This window comes from Cnephaeus nilssonii (assembly GCF_951640355.1).
Source record: "Cnephaeus nilssonii genome assembly, chromosome: 12".
In the NCBI taxonomy this organism is placed as follows: domain Eukaryota; kingdom Metazoa; phylum Chordata; class Mammalia; order Chiroptera; family Vespertilionidae; genus Cnephaeus; species Cnephaeus nilssonii.
Genome location: NC_137083.1, coordinates 23,490,763 through 23,507,085, shown reverse-complemented (window position 1 = coordinate 23,507,085; position 16,323 = coordinate 23,490,763). Strand labels below are relative to the sequence as shown.

At 38.7% G+C, this 16,323-nt stretch overlaps 1 protein-coding gene and 1 long non-coding RNA gene across 3 annotated transcripts in view; both read left to right on the top strand.

Annotated features, from left to right (window-relative positions):
* Nucleotides 1-16,323, top strand: part of UMAD1 (UBAP1-MVB12-associated (UMA) domain containing 1) — a 174,376-nt gene that overhangs the window by 19,465 nt on the left and 138,588 nt on the right. For both annotated transcript variants that reach the window (XM_079785745.1, XM_079785746.1), the window contains exon 2: nt 908-1,004. In XM_079785745.1, the coding sequence (XP_079641871.1) occupies nt 923-1,004 (82 nt within the window). In that variant the 5' untranslated portion in view covers nt 908-922. The remainder of the gene's footprint in view (nt 1-907; nt 1,005-16,323) is intronic.
* LOC307108045 lies at nt 13,335-14,333 on the top strand. Its single transcript, XR_013814275.1, has 2 exons — nt 13,335-13,981; nt 14,214-14,333. It is a non-coding gene; the product is annotated as an uncharacterized lncRNA (long non-coding RNA).

Here is a 16,323-nt window from a genome sequence, read left to right as displayed (position 1 = left end):
CTGCACAAATCCCAGTTCAAGTCTCAGTTTGCAGAAGGCTTTTGCTGAGATCAAATCTTTACTCACCCTCCCTGCTTGATCTTCTGGTTTGGGTGGAAAATATGGAAACAAAAATGTGGAGCATTTGCTGCCACCAGGATTATTCCTTTCTTTATTGTCTGTTACATGGCTTTGTTTATAGGGACTGTCCTCCGAGTGTAATGTGTCCTTGCAAGTTCCCTTAAAACTTCCTTCCCAGTTGTTTTCTAGGAATTGTTGGCCTTTATGAATGTGCAAAGATGGGAGGTTGAAGAGGAGGTGTGTGTGTGTATGTGTGTGTGTGTGTGTGTGTGGTTTGGGGTAGCACACAATAATCTCACCAACACAAAGATCTGCTCTGATGGGAATTAGAAGTTGGCTTCAGCCTTACTTACAGTGGCTACAGCTCTTGAGTGTCTGAATCAGATAACCAACTGCAGAGGGTGTTTGACATGCCTTCTTTTTCGCAGGCGGCCTCAGTTCTGTGAGCCTTAAGCTAGTTATGACATGACAGGTTCTTTTGGTTTTGTCCTGTTTTTCCTTTCCTCAATCAAGTGTATGATTGATGTTTATGTTCAGCGAGATCCTTCCAGGTTGTGGTGCTATCTGTTGATTTTAGTTTTGCCTGGAGTGATTTCTTGGATTATTTCCTGCACGTTCAAAAACTGAGAGAAGTTTACAGGATTCACTTGACCCTGGAAGTCCATGCACCTTTATTTCCGGCTTTGTCTTCTGACACCTGGAGAGGAGGGCTCGTGCTTTTAAGTCTGGTAATAGAATTCCTAAAAAAGTAGTTATTGTGATATCTTTATATTTGGCTTGCTACTAGAGTGGGTAGGAGTTTTACAGTTTCATTTGAGTTTGACATCATATAGTGTTTCTGTTTCAGATCCTGGCCGCAGCGATGTTTCACTTCTTCAGGAAGCCTGTGGAACCGAAAAAGCCCTCGGTGTCAGACACGGAAGCAGATGGCTTTGTCCTTTTAGGTGAGTTTCTGATAAGAAATGAAATCACAGTTACATGGATTATTTTTCCTTTTTAAAAATCACTTGAAAATTATAGGATTGATTTTTTAAAATTATTTCCTAGTAATTCAAGAATTAATTTATATTAAATCTATAAAGTTCATTAATCACTTAGAATATTGTCATCAAGTCATATTCTTCTTATATATTGCTTTGGCTGTGTCCTGCAAATCAAATTTATAAAATTATCCTCTTTTTAATATGCTAGACAACCTCTTTAGTTGTGAAAAACCAAAATTCTTGAAGAATCCTTGATAATTTCAAGTTCTTTTTTATGAATAGCAAGCCTTGCTTCTTAAATTAGCATCCTAAGTTACATTAGGCATCTGAAATAGAAATATTTGCTGAATGCAATACACTTCTCAATCAAATATTAACTAGTTTTCCTAAATGTTTAAGCCTAGTTTCTCTCCTATTATAAAATTATTACTACTACTTATTGGATTTAAGTGATTTTAGAAAATATTTCTTTCAACCAGATGCTATGCTTTTCCCATGGGGAATTCTGTAAAAAACACACAAACCTTTTCTTCAGGGCATGGTGTCTTTCCCCGAGGAGGAGATGTGGATTCTGGTGAAGTTTCCCCTGGTGGCACACATCCTCTCCCACCCTGGACCTCCTCCCACCAGATCCGGGCTCCTCTCTGAGATGATTTGCATGAACTCATAGGGGGTTTACTCTCTGGAATGTTCCTCAGGTGTCTTCCCCTCCAGAGTCTGGTTTCCTACCTTTTCCTTCATCCTGGCCCAATCCGACTAGGGTCCCCGGGCATAGGCAGGAGTCAAGGGTGATCCTGAATTTTCAGCTTAGACCCTCTGGCAGCCAGGCTCCCACATGCCTCCGACCCTGCACATTCACAGGTATGGGGGGTGGCTCTCTGCCTCTTCAGTCTTTGTCTGTAGCATCTGGTCCCTTGCAGACAGGACACAGAGGTTTTCTCTCTCTGGCCTCTTCCAGTTCCTGGCCTGAATCTCCGGAAGATCAGAATAGATTTTCTCCAGCTAAATGTTACCTTAGATACCGCGTCTTCCGCAGTCGGGTTCTGGCAGGCCTGTGTGTTTTCTGACTCTGCTTCTGGGACAGGGGCTGTGGTTGGGGCGTTCAGAGTTGTTTTTTTCTCCCACCAGATCCCCTACACCGGAGGCAAAATAGTGGGGCGCGGTCTGACCAGGGCCAGTGATTTTTCTGAGGAGCCTTCCGACTGGGGTACAGTGGGGTGCTGCAGACACGACTGCTTAGCAGGCCTTTCTCAGCATGTCAGAAATTAGAGCCTTGGCTTCGAAGTCAGAAGTGGCTCTGTCAACCCCAAGTTCCTTTTTAAAAAAAAATTAAATCTTTATTGTTGGAAGTGTTACATATCTCCTCCTTTCCCCCCCCATTGATCCCTTATAGCCAACCCCCCCATGCCTTCACCACCCTATTGTCTATGTCCATGGGTTGTGCATAAATGCATGCAAGTTCTTTGATTGATCTCTTCCCACCCACCCACCCACCCCCGCCTTCCCTCTGAGATTCGACAGTCTGTTCCATGCTTCTGTGTCTCTGGATCTATTTTATTTCCGTTCCTTGAAAGCGGCCAGTGTTGCTTCCCTTTCACGTAATGTATTAGCCTCACTCACAGAAAAACTGCAGCGATGTCTCTGGTCTTCTGTGAAGTTTCTGCTTTTTCAGGAGTTTCACAATAAATTCCTCTCTCAGAAATTTGCTTCCACAAAGCCTGATTTTTCCAAACTCTGTTCTGTATTCTTGATATTAGAACACCTCTGTCGTCTTAACATAGGCAGCAGACCTTGCTTTTTCCTGTGTTTTATGGTTAGACATCAATATTACTCGTTTCGTTATCAAATAGGTATTTAAAGGAGGTAAGTTTAGTGTATAGAGAATTCAATAGACATGAGACAGATTAGTAGGAGAAAAGCATACAGATGTTTACATGTCCATGGCAGCCCTCATAGAAGAGTGAAGACCAAAAGAAGTGGTAAAACCTAAGTGCTTATATACCAGGTTGAGTAAAGAGGCAGTTGTGGGAAAGAAAGTGACTAAAATATGTGGGGAGACTAATGGAAGATAAGAGTTATTTTAGCAAGTTCTGTCTGTGCAGTTCTCTTGGCCTCGACCCCCCATCTCTGGTGATAAGAATGTCTCTTTCTTCCTGGCATCTTTCATATGGGGGTTTTATCTCTTGCTTTCAGTTCAAAATTATCCTTATGCCAAAGTGGCACATTTTTTGGGTGGTGTATCTGCCACCCTTCACCATTTGGGGCAAGTTATGTAACCTCCTGGGTGTCATGTAGCTTATCTAGAAAATGAACATGATAACAGTATCCACCCCATAGGGTTGTTGGGGGGACTCATTGAGTTAATGTGTGTAAATTGCTTAGGGAGTGAAGTGGTGGTATTCTCTCTCCTTATACAGGTGAGGACTTAGGTTTTCCAAGTTCCTCCAGCTAACACATAGCAGATCTGGAATTAGCCCAGGCAGTCTGACTTCAGAGCCTACCTCCTGCCTGTCTAAACATTAAGCTATCCATTTTTAAAAATGTCATATTATCATTTTTAATTTTAAGACATTATTGACATTTTAAGATTAAAAAAGGAAATTATGTTTTTTATTGTTTAAAAGAGAAAGTACTGACTTTTTTGTTGTTATTTTAATAAAGGAGGGTGGTATATTATTGTTCATAAAGTTTGGCTTTAATTTTTGATACCCCCCAATTTTTACTATTTAATACTTTAAGTATAAAAAAATATTGCAGAAATCTGTAATCTCCTTAATGAGGTTGAGATTGGAAGACGGTATACATTGTTTAGTTAGTACAAAAAGAATCCTTTGGCAGTGAAGGACTTAACTGAATTGACTGATAAAAGTCAGGACAGATTATTAGGAATATAGTTCATTGTCTTTAAAAATAGAATGCTAATGTCTTTTTAAAAAAACGGATTTGTTCTGCTGAGTTGCTCTTTTTATCACATGGTTCTATGCTGACATATATATCTGCTGTAGTCTCAGAGCGTACTATGGAAAATATTTTGGAAAATGTCAAATAGGACAAATACTAGATATCAAATGCTATTATTAACATGACCCCATACTTACACACGTGTATTTTGGTTATCATGTGTTCACATAACTTTTTTTGTCCTTGTGGCAATAGGTAACATTACAGGCAAATAAATGTATATGAGTGCCTTTGTGTGTTTATCTGTTAATTTCTAAATGAGGCAATGAACTGAAGACTTAGAAACATGATTACATTATGGCAACAACTTCTTATCAATATGTAGTTTACAGAATTTTTTAGATTATCATCTTATGTGGCCTTTATAACCTGTTTCTAACAAGGTCAGAGTAAACTATGTTGTTAAAAGAATAAATTATCTCTTTTTTCCCACTTGAGAATACCTTTCCCCTAGGCAAGCCTTCCTGCTTAACACAAATAGGTCTTAGGCCGCAGTTATTAGGTGGCGTTGCTGAGTTGCTAAATTCAGGGTCGAGCAGAGCCTAGGCACTTTGGTTGATAATAGGAATACCTGGGCTGTTCATATGCAATTAGCTCACTTTGGGATGGAACACTTTTTCTCTGTTGAGGTTTTCAAAGCCTTTAGCCTTTGTAAAATGTCAAGTATGCTAAATAAGAATAAGGGAAAAAAACGGCCTTGTAGAAAAACATCCTTTCCCATGTAACCAGCTCCTATTCACAGAAGAAGGTAAAGGCTGTTCATTCATTCAGTAATGAAGTTGAAGTAATCCTCCAGGGTACTCATTTTACAGAAAAACAAATTGCAGTTACCGTTTGCATCACTGGGTGGCGATTTTTCTTAGTCTATACCGCTGTTTAAAACCCCAGCCAGCATGGTACTGTTTGTAATCACCAGGGTTTTCTTCTGTTATGACATGTTTAATTGTATTTTTAAGGCATCATCTTTAAGTTGATTACAAATTTGCTATTGTAGTGTGCAACCTCATAGTTACTTTAAATTAGGCTTAAAGGGGTCTCTGTTGCCTAGATGTTGGTATATACTAGTAAGTCTTTCCAAAACCAAGACAAAAGCATGAATTAGCTTAATATGCTATAGCTAAGCAAAGGAAAAATAGCAGCAACGACCCCCCGCCCCCGAACATAAAATGAAAAGGAATAATTTAGATTACTGTTGTGTTCAGTGACACTGTTGACCAGATGTTGACTATAACTTTGAAGAATGAATTGGGCAAGCACAGTTTCAGAGATTAAAGGAGTCGGGTTTCAGTTCAACTGAAATTCATCATGTTTTTCAGAATATGCAGGTGCTTCTTAAAGTAGGGCATAAGAACTTCTAGTTTCCATTAAGCTAATTGTTTTGTAAACCTCATTGAATTTAGGATTAGAGCTTAGTAATTCACAGCAGTTGGAAGTCTTCTTTCAATATGTACTGATATTGAAATATGTGATTTAGTCTCACCTTCTGTTTTCTAGGTTAAATGATAAATCAAATTTTGAAAAGTAGTGGGTTATTTTTAACATTATTTCCTACTGTATTCCTCATCCTGGGAATCATTCAAACCATGTACACGCACTAAATTCAACTATCATGTTTTTATATGGAGATTTTTAGGAAATCTTTTCATCTCTGTATTCTTTCCTTTATTTAGAAGTGGAAATTGAATTGTGTACAATAAGAATTTACATTCCACGGAATGAGGGACAGTAAGTCACTTTGATCGTTTGTAAGACTGAAGGCTTTAATTAAAACAACGACAAAAACGAAACAGATTTTCCGCATGTGCTTCCTATTTTTACTCCCTGTTCATAAGTATACCAAATCTTAAAAAAAAAATAGTGTTTATGGATCAAAAAAGCAACTTACCCGCTTAACATCCCTTCACTCATATATTTGATATCCACAAAAACTCAAATGACAATTACTTTACTTTGCAATCTTTGTGTTTTTACTCTTGACCTTGCAATTCTAAAGCAAAGTGTTTCAGAATTTTTCTTTTTCTTTTTAAATTAAATTTATTGGGGTGATATTGGTCAACATGAACATACAGGTTTCAGGTGTGGGTTTCTGTGTTTCAACTAGCCTCATTATGCAGTTGCTTATTTCCCATTAAGAAATGTAGAATTGTTTGTCTAATGCAGGCGTCCTCAAACTACGGCCCGCGGGCCACATGCGGGTGTTTTTGCCGTTTTGTTTTTTTACTTCAAAATAAGATATGTGCAGTGTGCATAGGAATTTGTTCATAGTTTTTTTTTTTTAAACTATAGTCCGGCCCTCCAACGGTCTGAGGGACAGTGAACTGGCCCCCTGTTTAAAAAGTTTGAGGACCCCTGGTCTAATGGATAGAATTAACAGAATTGTCCCATTGTTGGTTCTTAATTCTGGTTCACCTGTGAACTTACAGGCACTTCAGAGATGAAAGTGTTCAGGCCAGGCTGTCCCATTGCAGGGGGAGAGAGGGTACCACCCCAGTCTTATCTCCTTGGATGTACAGAGTGAGGGCAGGGAGAGGTGCCGACTGTACTGTGAGGCAGAACTGAGCCCTCTGTTTATGCAACTTGTGAGAAAGTCATTCATTCTTACTGGGGCTCCGTAGACTCAGCTAACTCAATTGCAGATCAGGGCTATGGCTCCCTAACTCGGGGGTTCTAACCCTCCTGTGCAGTAGGGGGCACTTTGAATATATACTGGTGCTGGGACCACATTCCTATACTCTGATTAGATGGGCCTGGGGTTTGGTCTGGACATTTTTTTTTTTTAATTCCAGAGTCCCCAGGGTAGTTCTTGTGTGCATGCCGGGCTGAAAGCCACTGCAGTTCACTCTCTCTAATTTAGTAATTGTACACCATCCAATAACGTGTTTAAGACACTTCGCAAAAGACCTCATAAAAACACAAAGTTACAGTTTCTCTTCCACTGTACCTGAGCCATAAACAAACAAAAAGCAAATAAAACCCCAGAATTCCTAGGTTAAACACACTTCCTCTCAAACATTAAAGAGGCAAAGAGCAGAAAGCTTCACATTCTAAGAAATGGAATCCGTTTCTAAGAGTAAGAGTAATTAATATACTTGGAACCTTAAATGTGTGTGTGTGTGTTTAACGCAGTAGAGCAGTGGGGAAGTATTTTATTAAATTAATTATACACACGTGAATGCCAGGTGGCCTGTGATTCTTTCTGTCGTAGCCATAGTACATCTAGATGGACTTGAGGTAAAATTATTTGACAGATTAACACCCATAAACTTTTCAGGGCAACTCTGAGCTCCTTTTTCTTTGAACTAAAACCTTCAGGCAGTCATATTTTTAGGATAGCTATTTGGGGGTAATTGACTGGTTTACTACAGTACTGTTTCCTTCAGTAGGGAAAACAAAGTTAAGTATGCACACCATATTATATAAATGGAGTCTCCTCTAGCATTTCCTCAGAGCTTTCTAATGCTCTATCCACATCTGAGACTGTTTATCTGAAAAAGTGTGATGACTGCCTTTTATATTTTAACTTCAAGTTTATTTTTAGTCCTTTTCTGTTGAGGAAATAAATAATGAGGATGAAATTTAAATAAAATGTACACACTATGAGCATGGTACTTTGTACTAGTAATTCATGTAGGATTGGAAGACCTAAATATTGTCTTTCTGGTAATCTTAATACTACTCCAGTAGTCTTTTATATGTACGTGATTATGTTCAGCTTCTATTTTTACCCCCCTTTGAATGCAACCAAAGCACATTTTGAAGGGAAGAATTCCTGCTGGGTTTACATATTAATCTTTCTAAGCATGAATTTATGAAAAATTTAAGCATCTTGTTTGTTTATTGTATCATGATAGAATTATGCTGTTACCCAAGAATATCTAATAAACTAAATCAGAAGAAAAACAGCTCAAGTTAGTGTGATGTAATCTTTCCCTATTGTAGAGCAGGGATCCTCAAACTTTTTAAACAGGGGGCCAGTTCACTGTCCTTCAGACAGTTGGAGGGCTGGACTATAGTTAAAAAAAAACTATGAACAAATTCCTATGCACACTGCACATATCTTATTTTGAAGTAAAAAAACAAAATGGCAAAAACACCCGCATGTGGCCCGGCCGTAGTTTGAGGACGTCTGTAGAGTCATCCAGTGACCATTCTGGATGTTCACCTGCTCTGTCCCAAGCTCTCTGCTCCTTGTTAAAGATGCTGCAGATGCCTGGGCCTGACCCATACCCAGGGAAACAGTCTTTGGAGCTATAGCAATGCAGGCGACTTTCATGTGTGTTGATATTTGGGAATTGTTGGAAAAATTTTTATTCATTAAAAATTTTAAATTGACTTTAGAGAGAGAAGGATAGGGAGGGAGATAGAGAGAGAGAGAGATTTATTTGTTGTTCCACCTATTTATGCATTTATTGGTTGATTCTTGTATGTGCTTGTATGTGCCCTGACCAGGGAACAACCTGCATCCTTGGCGTATTGGGATGATGCTGTAACCAACTAAGTTACCCAGCCAGGGCTGGAGTGCGTATTTTATAATGTATGGTAGAAGAAAACCTTCCAGCTGGTGAGACAGACTGTGTAAAGTATGTAGATTCAGAAGAATCTGGGATAGTTACAGGGCCAGTAAAAAGTTCTTGGCTAACTAGAGAGGGTTTATAGGGGCCACTGATGAGAAACGAGTCTAGAAAGGTGGTTTATTGTTGGGCTTGTGTGTCATTCTGAGACATTAGAATTTTATCTCACTGACAGGAACTATCAGATACCTGTCTATTTTAAGGCAGTGAAATAGTGTTTCGTTTTACTTTTTTTATCAGAAATTTATTAACAGTTTTAAAAATATATATTTTTATTGATGTCAGAGAGGAAGGGAGAGGGAGAGAGAGATAGAAACAACAATGATGAGAGGGAATCATTGATTGGCTGCCTCCTGCATGCCCCTTACAGGGGATTGAGCCCACAACCCGGGCATGTGCCCTTGACCGGAATCGAACCATGACCTCCTGGTTTATAGTTCGACGCTCAACCACTGAGCCATGCCGGCGGGCTATTAACAGTTTTTAAAACAGATAATTGTTAGTTTCATCAAGATTGAGAATTATTTTTTTAATGAAAAAATTATTGCAGCATCTCTCCTGAATGCATGAGTGGAAAAGTGTGCAAGTATACTTGTACCAGGTTGACAGGCTAAGACAGCAAAACAACAAACCAAATGCCTTACATTATGGTATTAATGACTTAAAGGAGTCATTGTCCTGAAACTTTCCAGTGTTCTAAGTTAAATAGCTCAGTTCTATACTTACAGAACAACTTATTTTTATTTCTTGCATTTATTATTTTCTGATGCACAAGCCGGAAATATGGTTGGCAGCACCAAAGGAAAACTGTAACCCTTAAAATAGTTTGTTGATGGATTGCTTGAAGGAGTTGAAAACTGATAACCAGCCATTTTCCCTGTTGCTGTCACTATGTTTGGGGTTCTTAGCCAAGTTAAATTTGGGGGGCTGAGTGCAATGTCTTTAAGCCTCCTGATATTATAGGCAAAATTTTGTATTTGCATTTTTTTTCTGGGGAAAAGGGTCTCCGCATTTAATCAGATTCTCAAAGGTCTGTGACCCTCAAAAGGTTAAAGAACCATTTTTTTTCTAGATGTTGCTACGTATACCAATGATCACTGGCCACTTGGGCTGTGGTATCATAGCATATTTTATTTTAATGTCAGTGGTAGCGTTGTCATTGTCAGTGGTAGCGTAGTCATTGTCAGAGGTGGGTTACATATCATTGGCCATTTTTTGCTAGTTCAGATTCAGGAAATAGAATGACTTTAGAGCAGCTAAATGAAAATTAGGAATAATTACTGTAAGGTGAGATACACAGCAGACAAGATGTCTATAATGAGGATATAATCTAAATGGCAAGACATACAAAAATAAAAATTTAAATAACATTACAGAACAATGATATCAAACACCTAAGGCGCCTGATAGGATGACTCGCAGCATGACGGTCCCGTACAGTTACTCATTTGTTGTTGTTCCTCTGTCCGATCCTGTTACCCTGGTATGAGTGTTTCATTTAGGGCATGAAACTGCAATTCGTTTTTTCATTTAAAAAAAGGCAAATGAGAATGGAGATGTACAGATTCTAACCAGTGATGGAGAACTTTCCTGTTGTAGTAAACATGTAACCAGGACTTCGTAATGACAGTTTGCTCTGGTTTGCCTTGCATGGACCTCTCACTGTGCTGCCCGGGATGTTTTTCTGCGCCCAGGCCTGCAGCCCAGGGGTTCCTTGTGCAGAGAGCCTGGCCTGTTTCACTTGGTCTACATCCTGTTCACTCTTCAAAGCTCAGATGAAATTTTGTCTCTAGGTCTCTATAGTCTCTAGATAGCTCTCTCTTTGATCTCATAATGTCCACTTTTCTGCTATCATTTATTTGCTTCTGAATCACATCGTGTCTTGTAACAGCTCCTATATTATTGTTTGGTAATGCGCCTTGTCTCCTGTGTGTTTTACATAATGGTCAGCACAGTGACTTCCATGAATAGATCCTCAGGCCACATACTGAGGATCTACTCCACGTTTGGGAGTGACTTCTAAATCATTTATATTTGGTTATGAAACCTGGTAATGTCTTCTGTTAAGGTATTTTTTTCCAGTGAAAATACTTCTTTGTGTAACTTAAGACACCTATCACTTGGACTTAATTGTTACATTATAATTTTAGTTATTATATTAATGCCAGCTGAGCTAAGCATTCATAGCAGGTTTGCCTACCCAAATTCATTCCCCCTTCTTCCGCACTTGAAAGTGTTCACCTTCCTCTGCATGGCCGTGTGTTTCTGGGGAGACTGGCTTTCTTCCCAGCCCTGGGGCCAGTTCTCATTTGTCTAAGCCAATAAGGGTGGCCCAGTCCCCTTGTCAGAGATTAGTTTCAGAACGGTTCCCTGTGACAATGCAACTAATTGGATGAGAAGGAAGGTTGGCTCAGGGGCTCAGGGGGAGATAACGAAGAGACAGCTTCCCCTTCCCCTGATGGTCCCTTCAACTGGATGAAATGCCTGATGAGGTTGTATCCATCTTTGCCATCTCTGCTGAGGACAGGAAACCCAAGACAGAGGTAAAATGTTAAAGATGGCAGAATAAAATGAGAAAGCAACCTGGTCCATGATGACATTGTGGAACTGATATGTTTACTGGTCTGAGAACGGGTGAGATAATGAGTTCCCCGGTTAAAGTTTAAGCCACTTTTAGATAGGTTTCTATTTGCAGCTGAAGATGTCTAGACTGTGACAGGCATGCTGGTAAGGTTACATCTTTCTTGTTAATCTTTTTTTTTGTGTGTGTAAAGCCCCTTTTAGTTTTTATTTTATTTTATTTTTTTAAATATATTTTATTGATTTTTTACAGAGAGGAAGGGAGAGGGATAGAGAGCTAGAAAGATCGATGAGAGAGAAACATCGACCAGCTGCCTCCTGCACACCTCCTACTGGGGATGTGCCCGCAACCAAGGTACATGCCCTTGACTGGAATCGAACCTGGGACCTTTCAGTCTGCAGGCCAACGCTCTATCCACTGAGCCAAATGGGTCAGGACCCCTTTTAGTTTTTAATGTCCAAACTTCCTGGAATATCTTCTCCCCTCTCTTACCCTCCCCTCCCCTCTCCTCTTCAGTTGACATCCATATAGAGAAAGTTTATATTTATGTCCTTCAAAACTCAAGTTTTAACCAAACAATGCATGGAAATAGCCTGGAGTTACATTTCAGATGAAGAGAGCAGACTGTCCCATGGAAACATCTTGAAAGGTATGCCTGGCGGCATCGAGAAGGATGTGCATCTTGGACATTGCTGGTACCCAGGGAGGCCAACAATATGGTGATGACAAGCATATTAACTGTTGGGTGACGAGGAAACTAGTTTAACTTACTGACATAATAGTTTGCTACTTTCCTGCATTTTAGTAATGTTGTACAAAATTGGTTGGTATGTTTAGATTGATGTGCAACACATTGTAATTTTCCCCTTTGAAGCAATGGGAAATAGGCATTTTCTCACACATCCAATTTTCAGGAACAGATTGATGTTAAAGCAAGAGATTCCTGTACTAATCTGGACCCGCTATTTTATTGTCAGCAATCCTGCTGGTGCTGATAGTCTTCAACTTAATATAATCTTAAGGTAATACAGTCTTAAAGCATCTCACCAATATGACTCACATATCTTTGTGTTACATATTTAGAAATGTACCATTTCCAAAAATGCTAAAGACAATAAATGAAATCATAATCTTTTTTTAAACATGAAAATTTGGGAGAAAACTTGAAATGTATGTTTAGTTTTATCACCCAAAATTTATGGTTCTAAAGTCGCTTTTTAAAGTTTGAAACAAATTGTATGTTTTTAACTGAATTTCATGTTAATCATGCTCAGTTTTCAAATTTTAAATAAGAGTTTTTAAAGGTAATGATAAAAAATTTATTAATCCTATTGTTCCATATTTAAATTTTTATTATCAATTGAGCTATGATTTATATAACATTCTACCATTAGAGGGTGGGAGTGATACAGTATATCATTTTTAGGGCTGGAAGGACATCTTATGGATAATTCTAAACAGCCTCATATGTGAATATTTCTGATTGAGAGTTGCATGCTCAGAATACTTTAAAGTACGTAAATGTCTTTGTTTGCTTAGGAAGGTCAATATAGTGTAGGAGTATAGTATAGAAGCTGCCTTATATAAAATACCAAATTACGGTATGAACCAATTATAGTAAAAGCATTGCCTTTTGAGTGAGATATAAATGCCTTTCTAGCCTGTGGGCATCTTTTCTTTGCTAGCATTGGGTCAAATGTGCCACCACAAAAATTCAGTTACGATTCCTACCTTTTATGGAAATATGTGAATGCACCCAACTATATTTTGATATTCTCAGTTCAGATGTACATAACCGTTTTCCATTCCCCGAAGCAGTGCCATTTCTTTCAGCCGTGTTTAGGTCTCCAGGGTGATAGGACCTGGAAGCGTGTGGAGCTCCGCGTGGCACAGACCCATTTCTCAGGTGGTGTCCGTACGCACCTTCCTGGGACCGGACAGTTTGTAGGAAAAAATAAGCTGATGGAATTTCAGGTTTTCCGTTCGAAATTTCCCTTAAATTCTAGAGAGAGAGCCAACATTAAGGTTACAAGCACGTATTCGGCAGATAACATGCATGACTGAGGAGCAAATGGCCATTAAAGGGGCAATTTGCAGAGAGTCCATCATATTTACTTGTATGGCGGTTTTGTACTTTGAACTTTTGTAGCCGGAGACATGGTTTTATATTTTATTTTGTAGTCTGTAAAATAAAGTAAACTGGACATTAACAGCAATTTGAACCTGAGAGAACTAAACATATAGTTTGTATGATATAATTTAAAATATTAATAAGGTACTTCATAATGTTCTGCAAAGAGCATTTTGTCTTCCAGGCACTTCTTGACGTTCACTGTGTGAAAAGATGGCATTTTGTAGGAGATGGGAACTCTGGTGTTTTTTGCCCCTCATTTTGTGGAGATCTGGTTACTTTGCTGGGGCACAGGGTCCTCATCTGGTGATTGAGAGACTAAATTAGATTCTTATTTCTAAAGTTTTGGTTTGTTTTTAATAGCTAAACATGTTAGTGATACTTTTTTGTTCTGAGACTGCAGAGCCCTCAATTTATTCTAACCTCTGTTGGAATAACTGGATGGTCCTGAAGCGGTTTCTGTTACATTGAGCTCTTTTTCAGGAGGGCAAGTAGTCGGTCCTCCAGCTGACAAAAGTCAGTTTGAAGATTTTCTTTTAGTTAAAATGTTATCTGGCCAGTAGCCCTACTGTAGGCCTGACTAATCTTTTGTTAAAATACTCATGAAAACAGAGAAAATCTTATAACCATACCAAACTTAAGGGTGACAGACAGGTTAGACTGAGCAAAAACTAGCTCATCTATTCATGGTACAGTGTGTTGAGAGTTAGTTACATTTTTTTTTTAAATTTTATTGATTTTCTACAAAGAGGAAGAGAGAGGGATATAGAGCTAGAAACATCGATGAGAGAGAAACATCGGTCAGCTGCCTCCTGCACACCCCCCACTGGGGATGTGCCCGCAACCAAGGTACATGCCCCTGACCGGAATCGAACCTGGGACCCTTGAGTCCGCAGGCCGATGCTCTATCCACTGAGCCAAACCAGTTTTGGCTAGAGTTAGTTACATTTTAAAAACATAGCCCTGGGGTTTGTTCTGTGAAGGAAACAGAGTACTTTGTTCCCTATTCCTGCACTTTCCTCACACACAACCATCTTTCTTTCTTTTTCTTTTTTTAATATCTTTATTGATTTCAGAGAGGAAAGGAGGGGGAGAAAGAGATAGAAATATCATGATGAGAGAGAATCATTGATCGGCTGCCTCCTGCACGCTCCCTACTGGGGATCAAGCCTGCAACCTGGGCACGTGCCCTTGACCGGAATGGAACCGGGACCCTTTAGTCTGCAGGCCGACGCTCTATCCACTGAGCCAAACTGGCTAGGGCACAACCATCTTTTTTCATCCTGGTAAACAGCTGGTCAACAAGTAGAAGAGGAATGGGTGGTGCTGGATGGCACAGCGGGAGGGAGGTATCGTTCCCACCTGTAAAACAATGTAGGCAGGAGTAAAGATAAAATTGGTGCCAGTATCAGTGATGTTGAAAATTTTAATTTTGTAAATGTACTCCTGAGGGCCAGGTGGTAGCAATAAGAGGAAAAAAGACATCCCAAGAGGGGTGTTCCACTGGGTGAACGCCTAGGACAAACATGCACATGGACGGAGTGCTGTGTGTACCAGCCTGCCTCCAGCTGGTGGGTTTTTCTTTTTATTGAAGTATAATTGGCATACGATATCCGATTAGTTTCAGGTGTGTATCACAGGGAGTCAATATTTATATACATTGCGAAATGGTCGCCACAATAAGTCTAGTTACCATCTGTCACCATACAAAGCTACAATAGTGTTATTGACTGTGCTGTACATTACGTCCCCATGACTTATTTATTTTATAATTGGAAGTTTGTACCTCAGCTGGTGGAAATTTATGTTTGCACAATCTTTCTGGAAGACAAATGGGCAATATCTATCAGAAGCTTTAAAGAAATAGATCCCCTTTTCCTGAGAAATGCCACTTTTCGTAATTAATCATCAAAACATAAACAAATGCAGTTTATAAGGTGGTAGGTTCAGCATGAACCTTTATGTTGTATATAGTTTATGTGTCTAAAAGTCTCCAGCAGGAAAACCACGTATTTGTGTATGGATTTAGGATTGCAGGTGATTTAATTTTTCTCCCGTTGGTTATTGAATTTACCTAATTTGATGAGTTATATTTACTGTAATGAACATGTGGTAGTTGTATAAGCCCAAAGTCAGAAGGAGCCCCAAAGGGCTCTGTCCCTGAATCTTGGATTCTCTCATGGAAACTGTAGTTCTTCCAAAAGCAGAAGTGCATTTCGCTCTTTCTACAAGATTTGCATTGTGCTTCTTCCTGTTTTCAGTTCACCAAACATTTATTGAGTAAACATAAATACTGTTAGTTTCTCTTAAAATATTTATATTAATAATTATAAATATTATTTTAGTAGATTCAAGGCCAGAGTATAATAAAGGAAAATCTCATTTTAAAGTTTTCATTCATTTTGCAATAATTTAAGCCATTTATAGCATTTCTCAGAGGCAAAATGTCTTGGAGAAAGAAGTTAATTCTTTTTTAAGTTTCTCTTTCCTGTTTTCCTGAGTGTTCGCAATGTTTTATTCCCTAAATACCTCATGAAACCAGCATTTCCAGTACATCAGGAGGCATTCTTCAGATCAATTTGAAAGTGAAATTTCATTGTATTTAAAAAGTTGTTTATGTAAACTATCATTTTTAATGGACTGTATAAATGTGTACACTATTTTATTATAGTCTAATTTCCAGCAATTTTAGTAATATGAGAGTAGAGACTTATGTTCCTCTCATAAATTATTTTGCACGATGTTTCTGTGGAATTTTAAGTTTATATTTTTACTCTAATCGTACTGTGACATATATAATAATTTTTTCTCTACAGTGGGTTTTGTATTGATCATTTAGTTAATAAAGTTAAAATCATGCTATTTTTACACAGTGATTATATAAAAAAAGTCTTTCTCTCTGGCGAACGAGATCTCTGTTTTTGTTGCCATTATTGTCAGGTGATCTGGAATGCCTGAGAATGATTTGTTGGTGTAAGGCAACTGAGTTTTATTTCAATTGTCATCAGTCACTTGTAGCAAATATAGCAAAAGGTT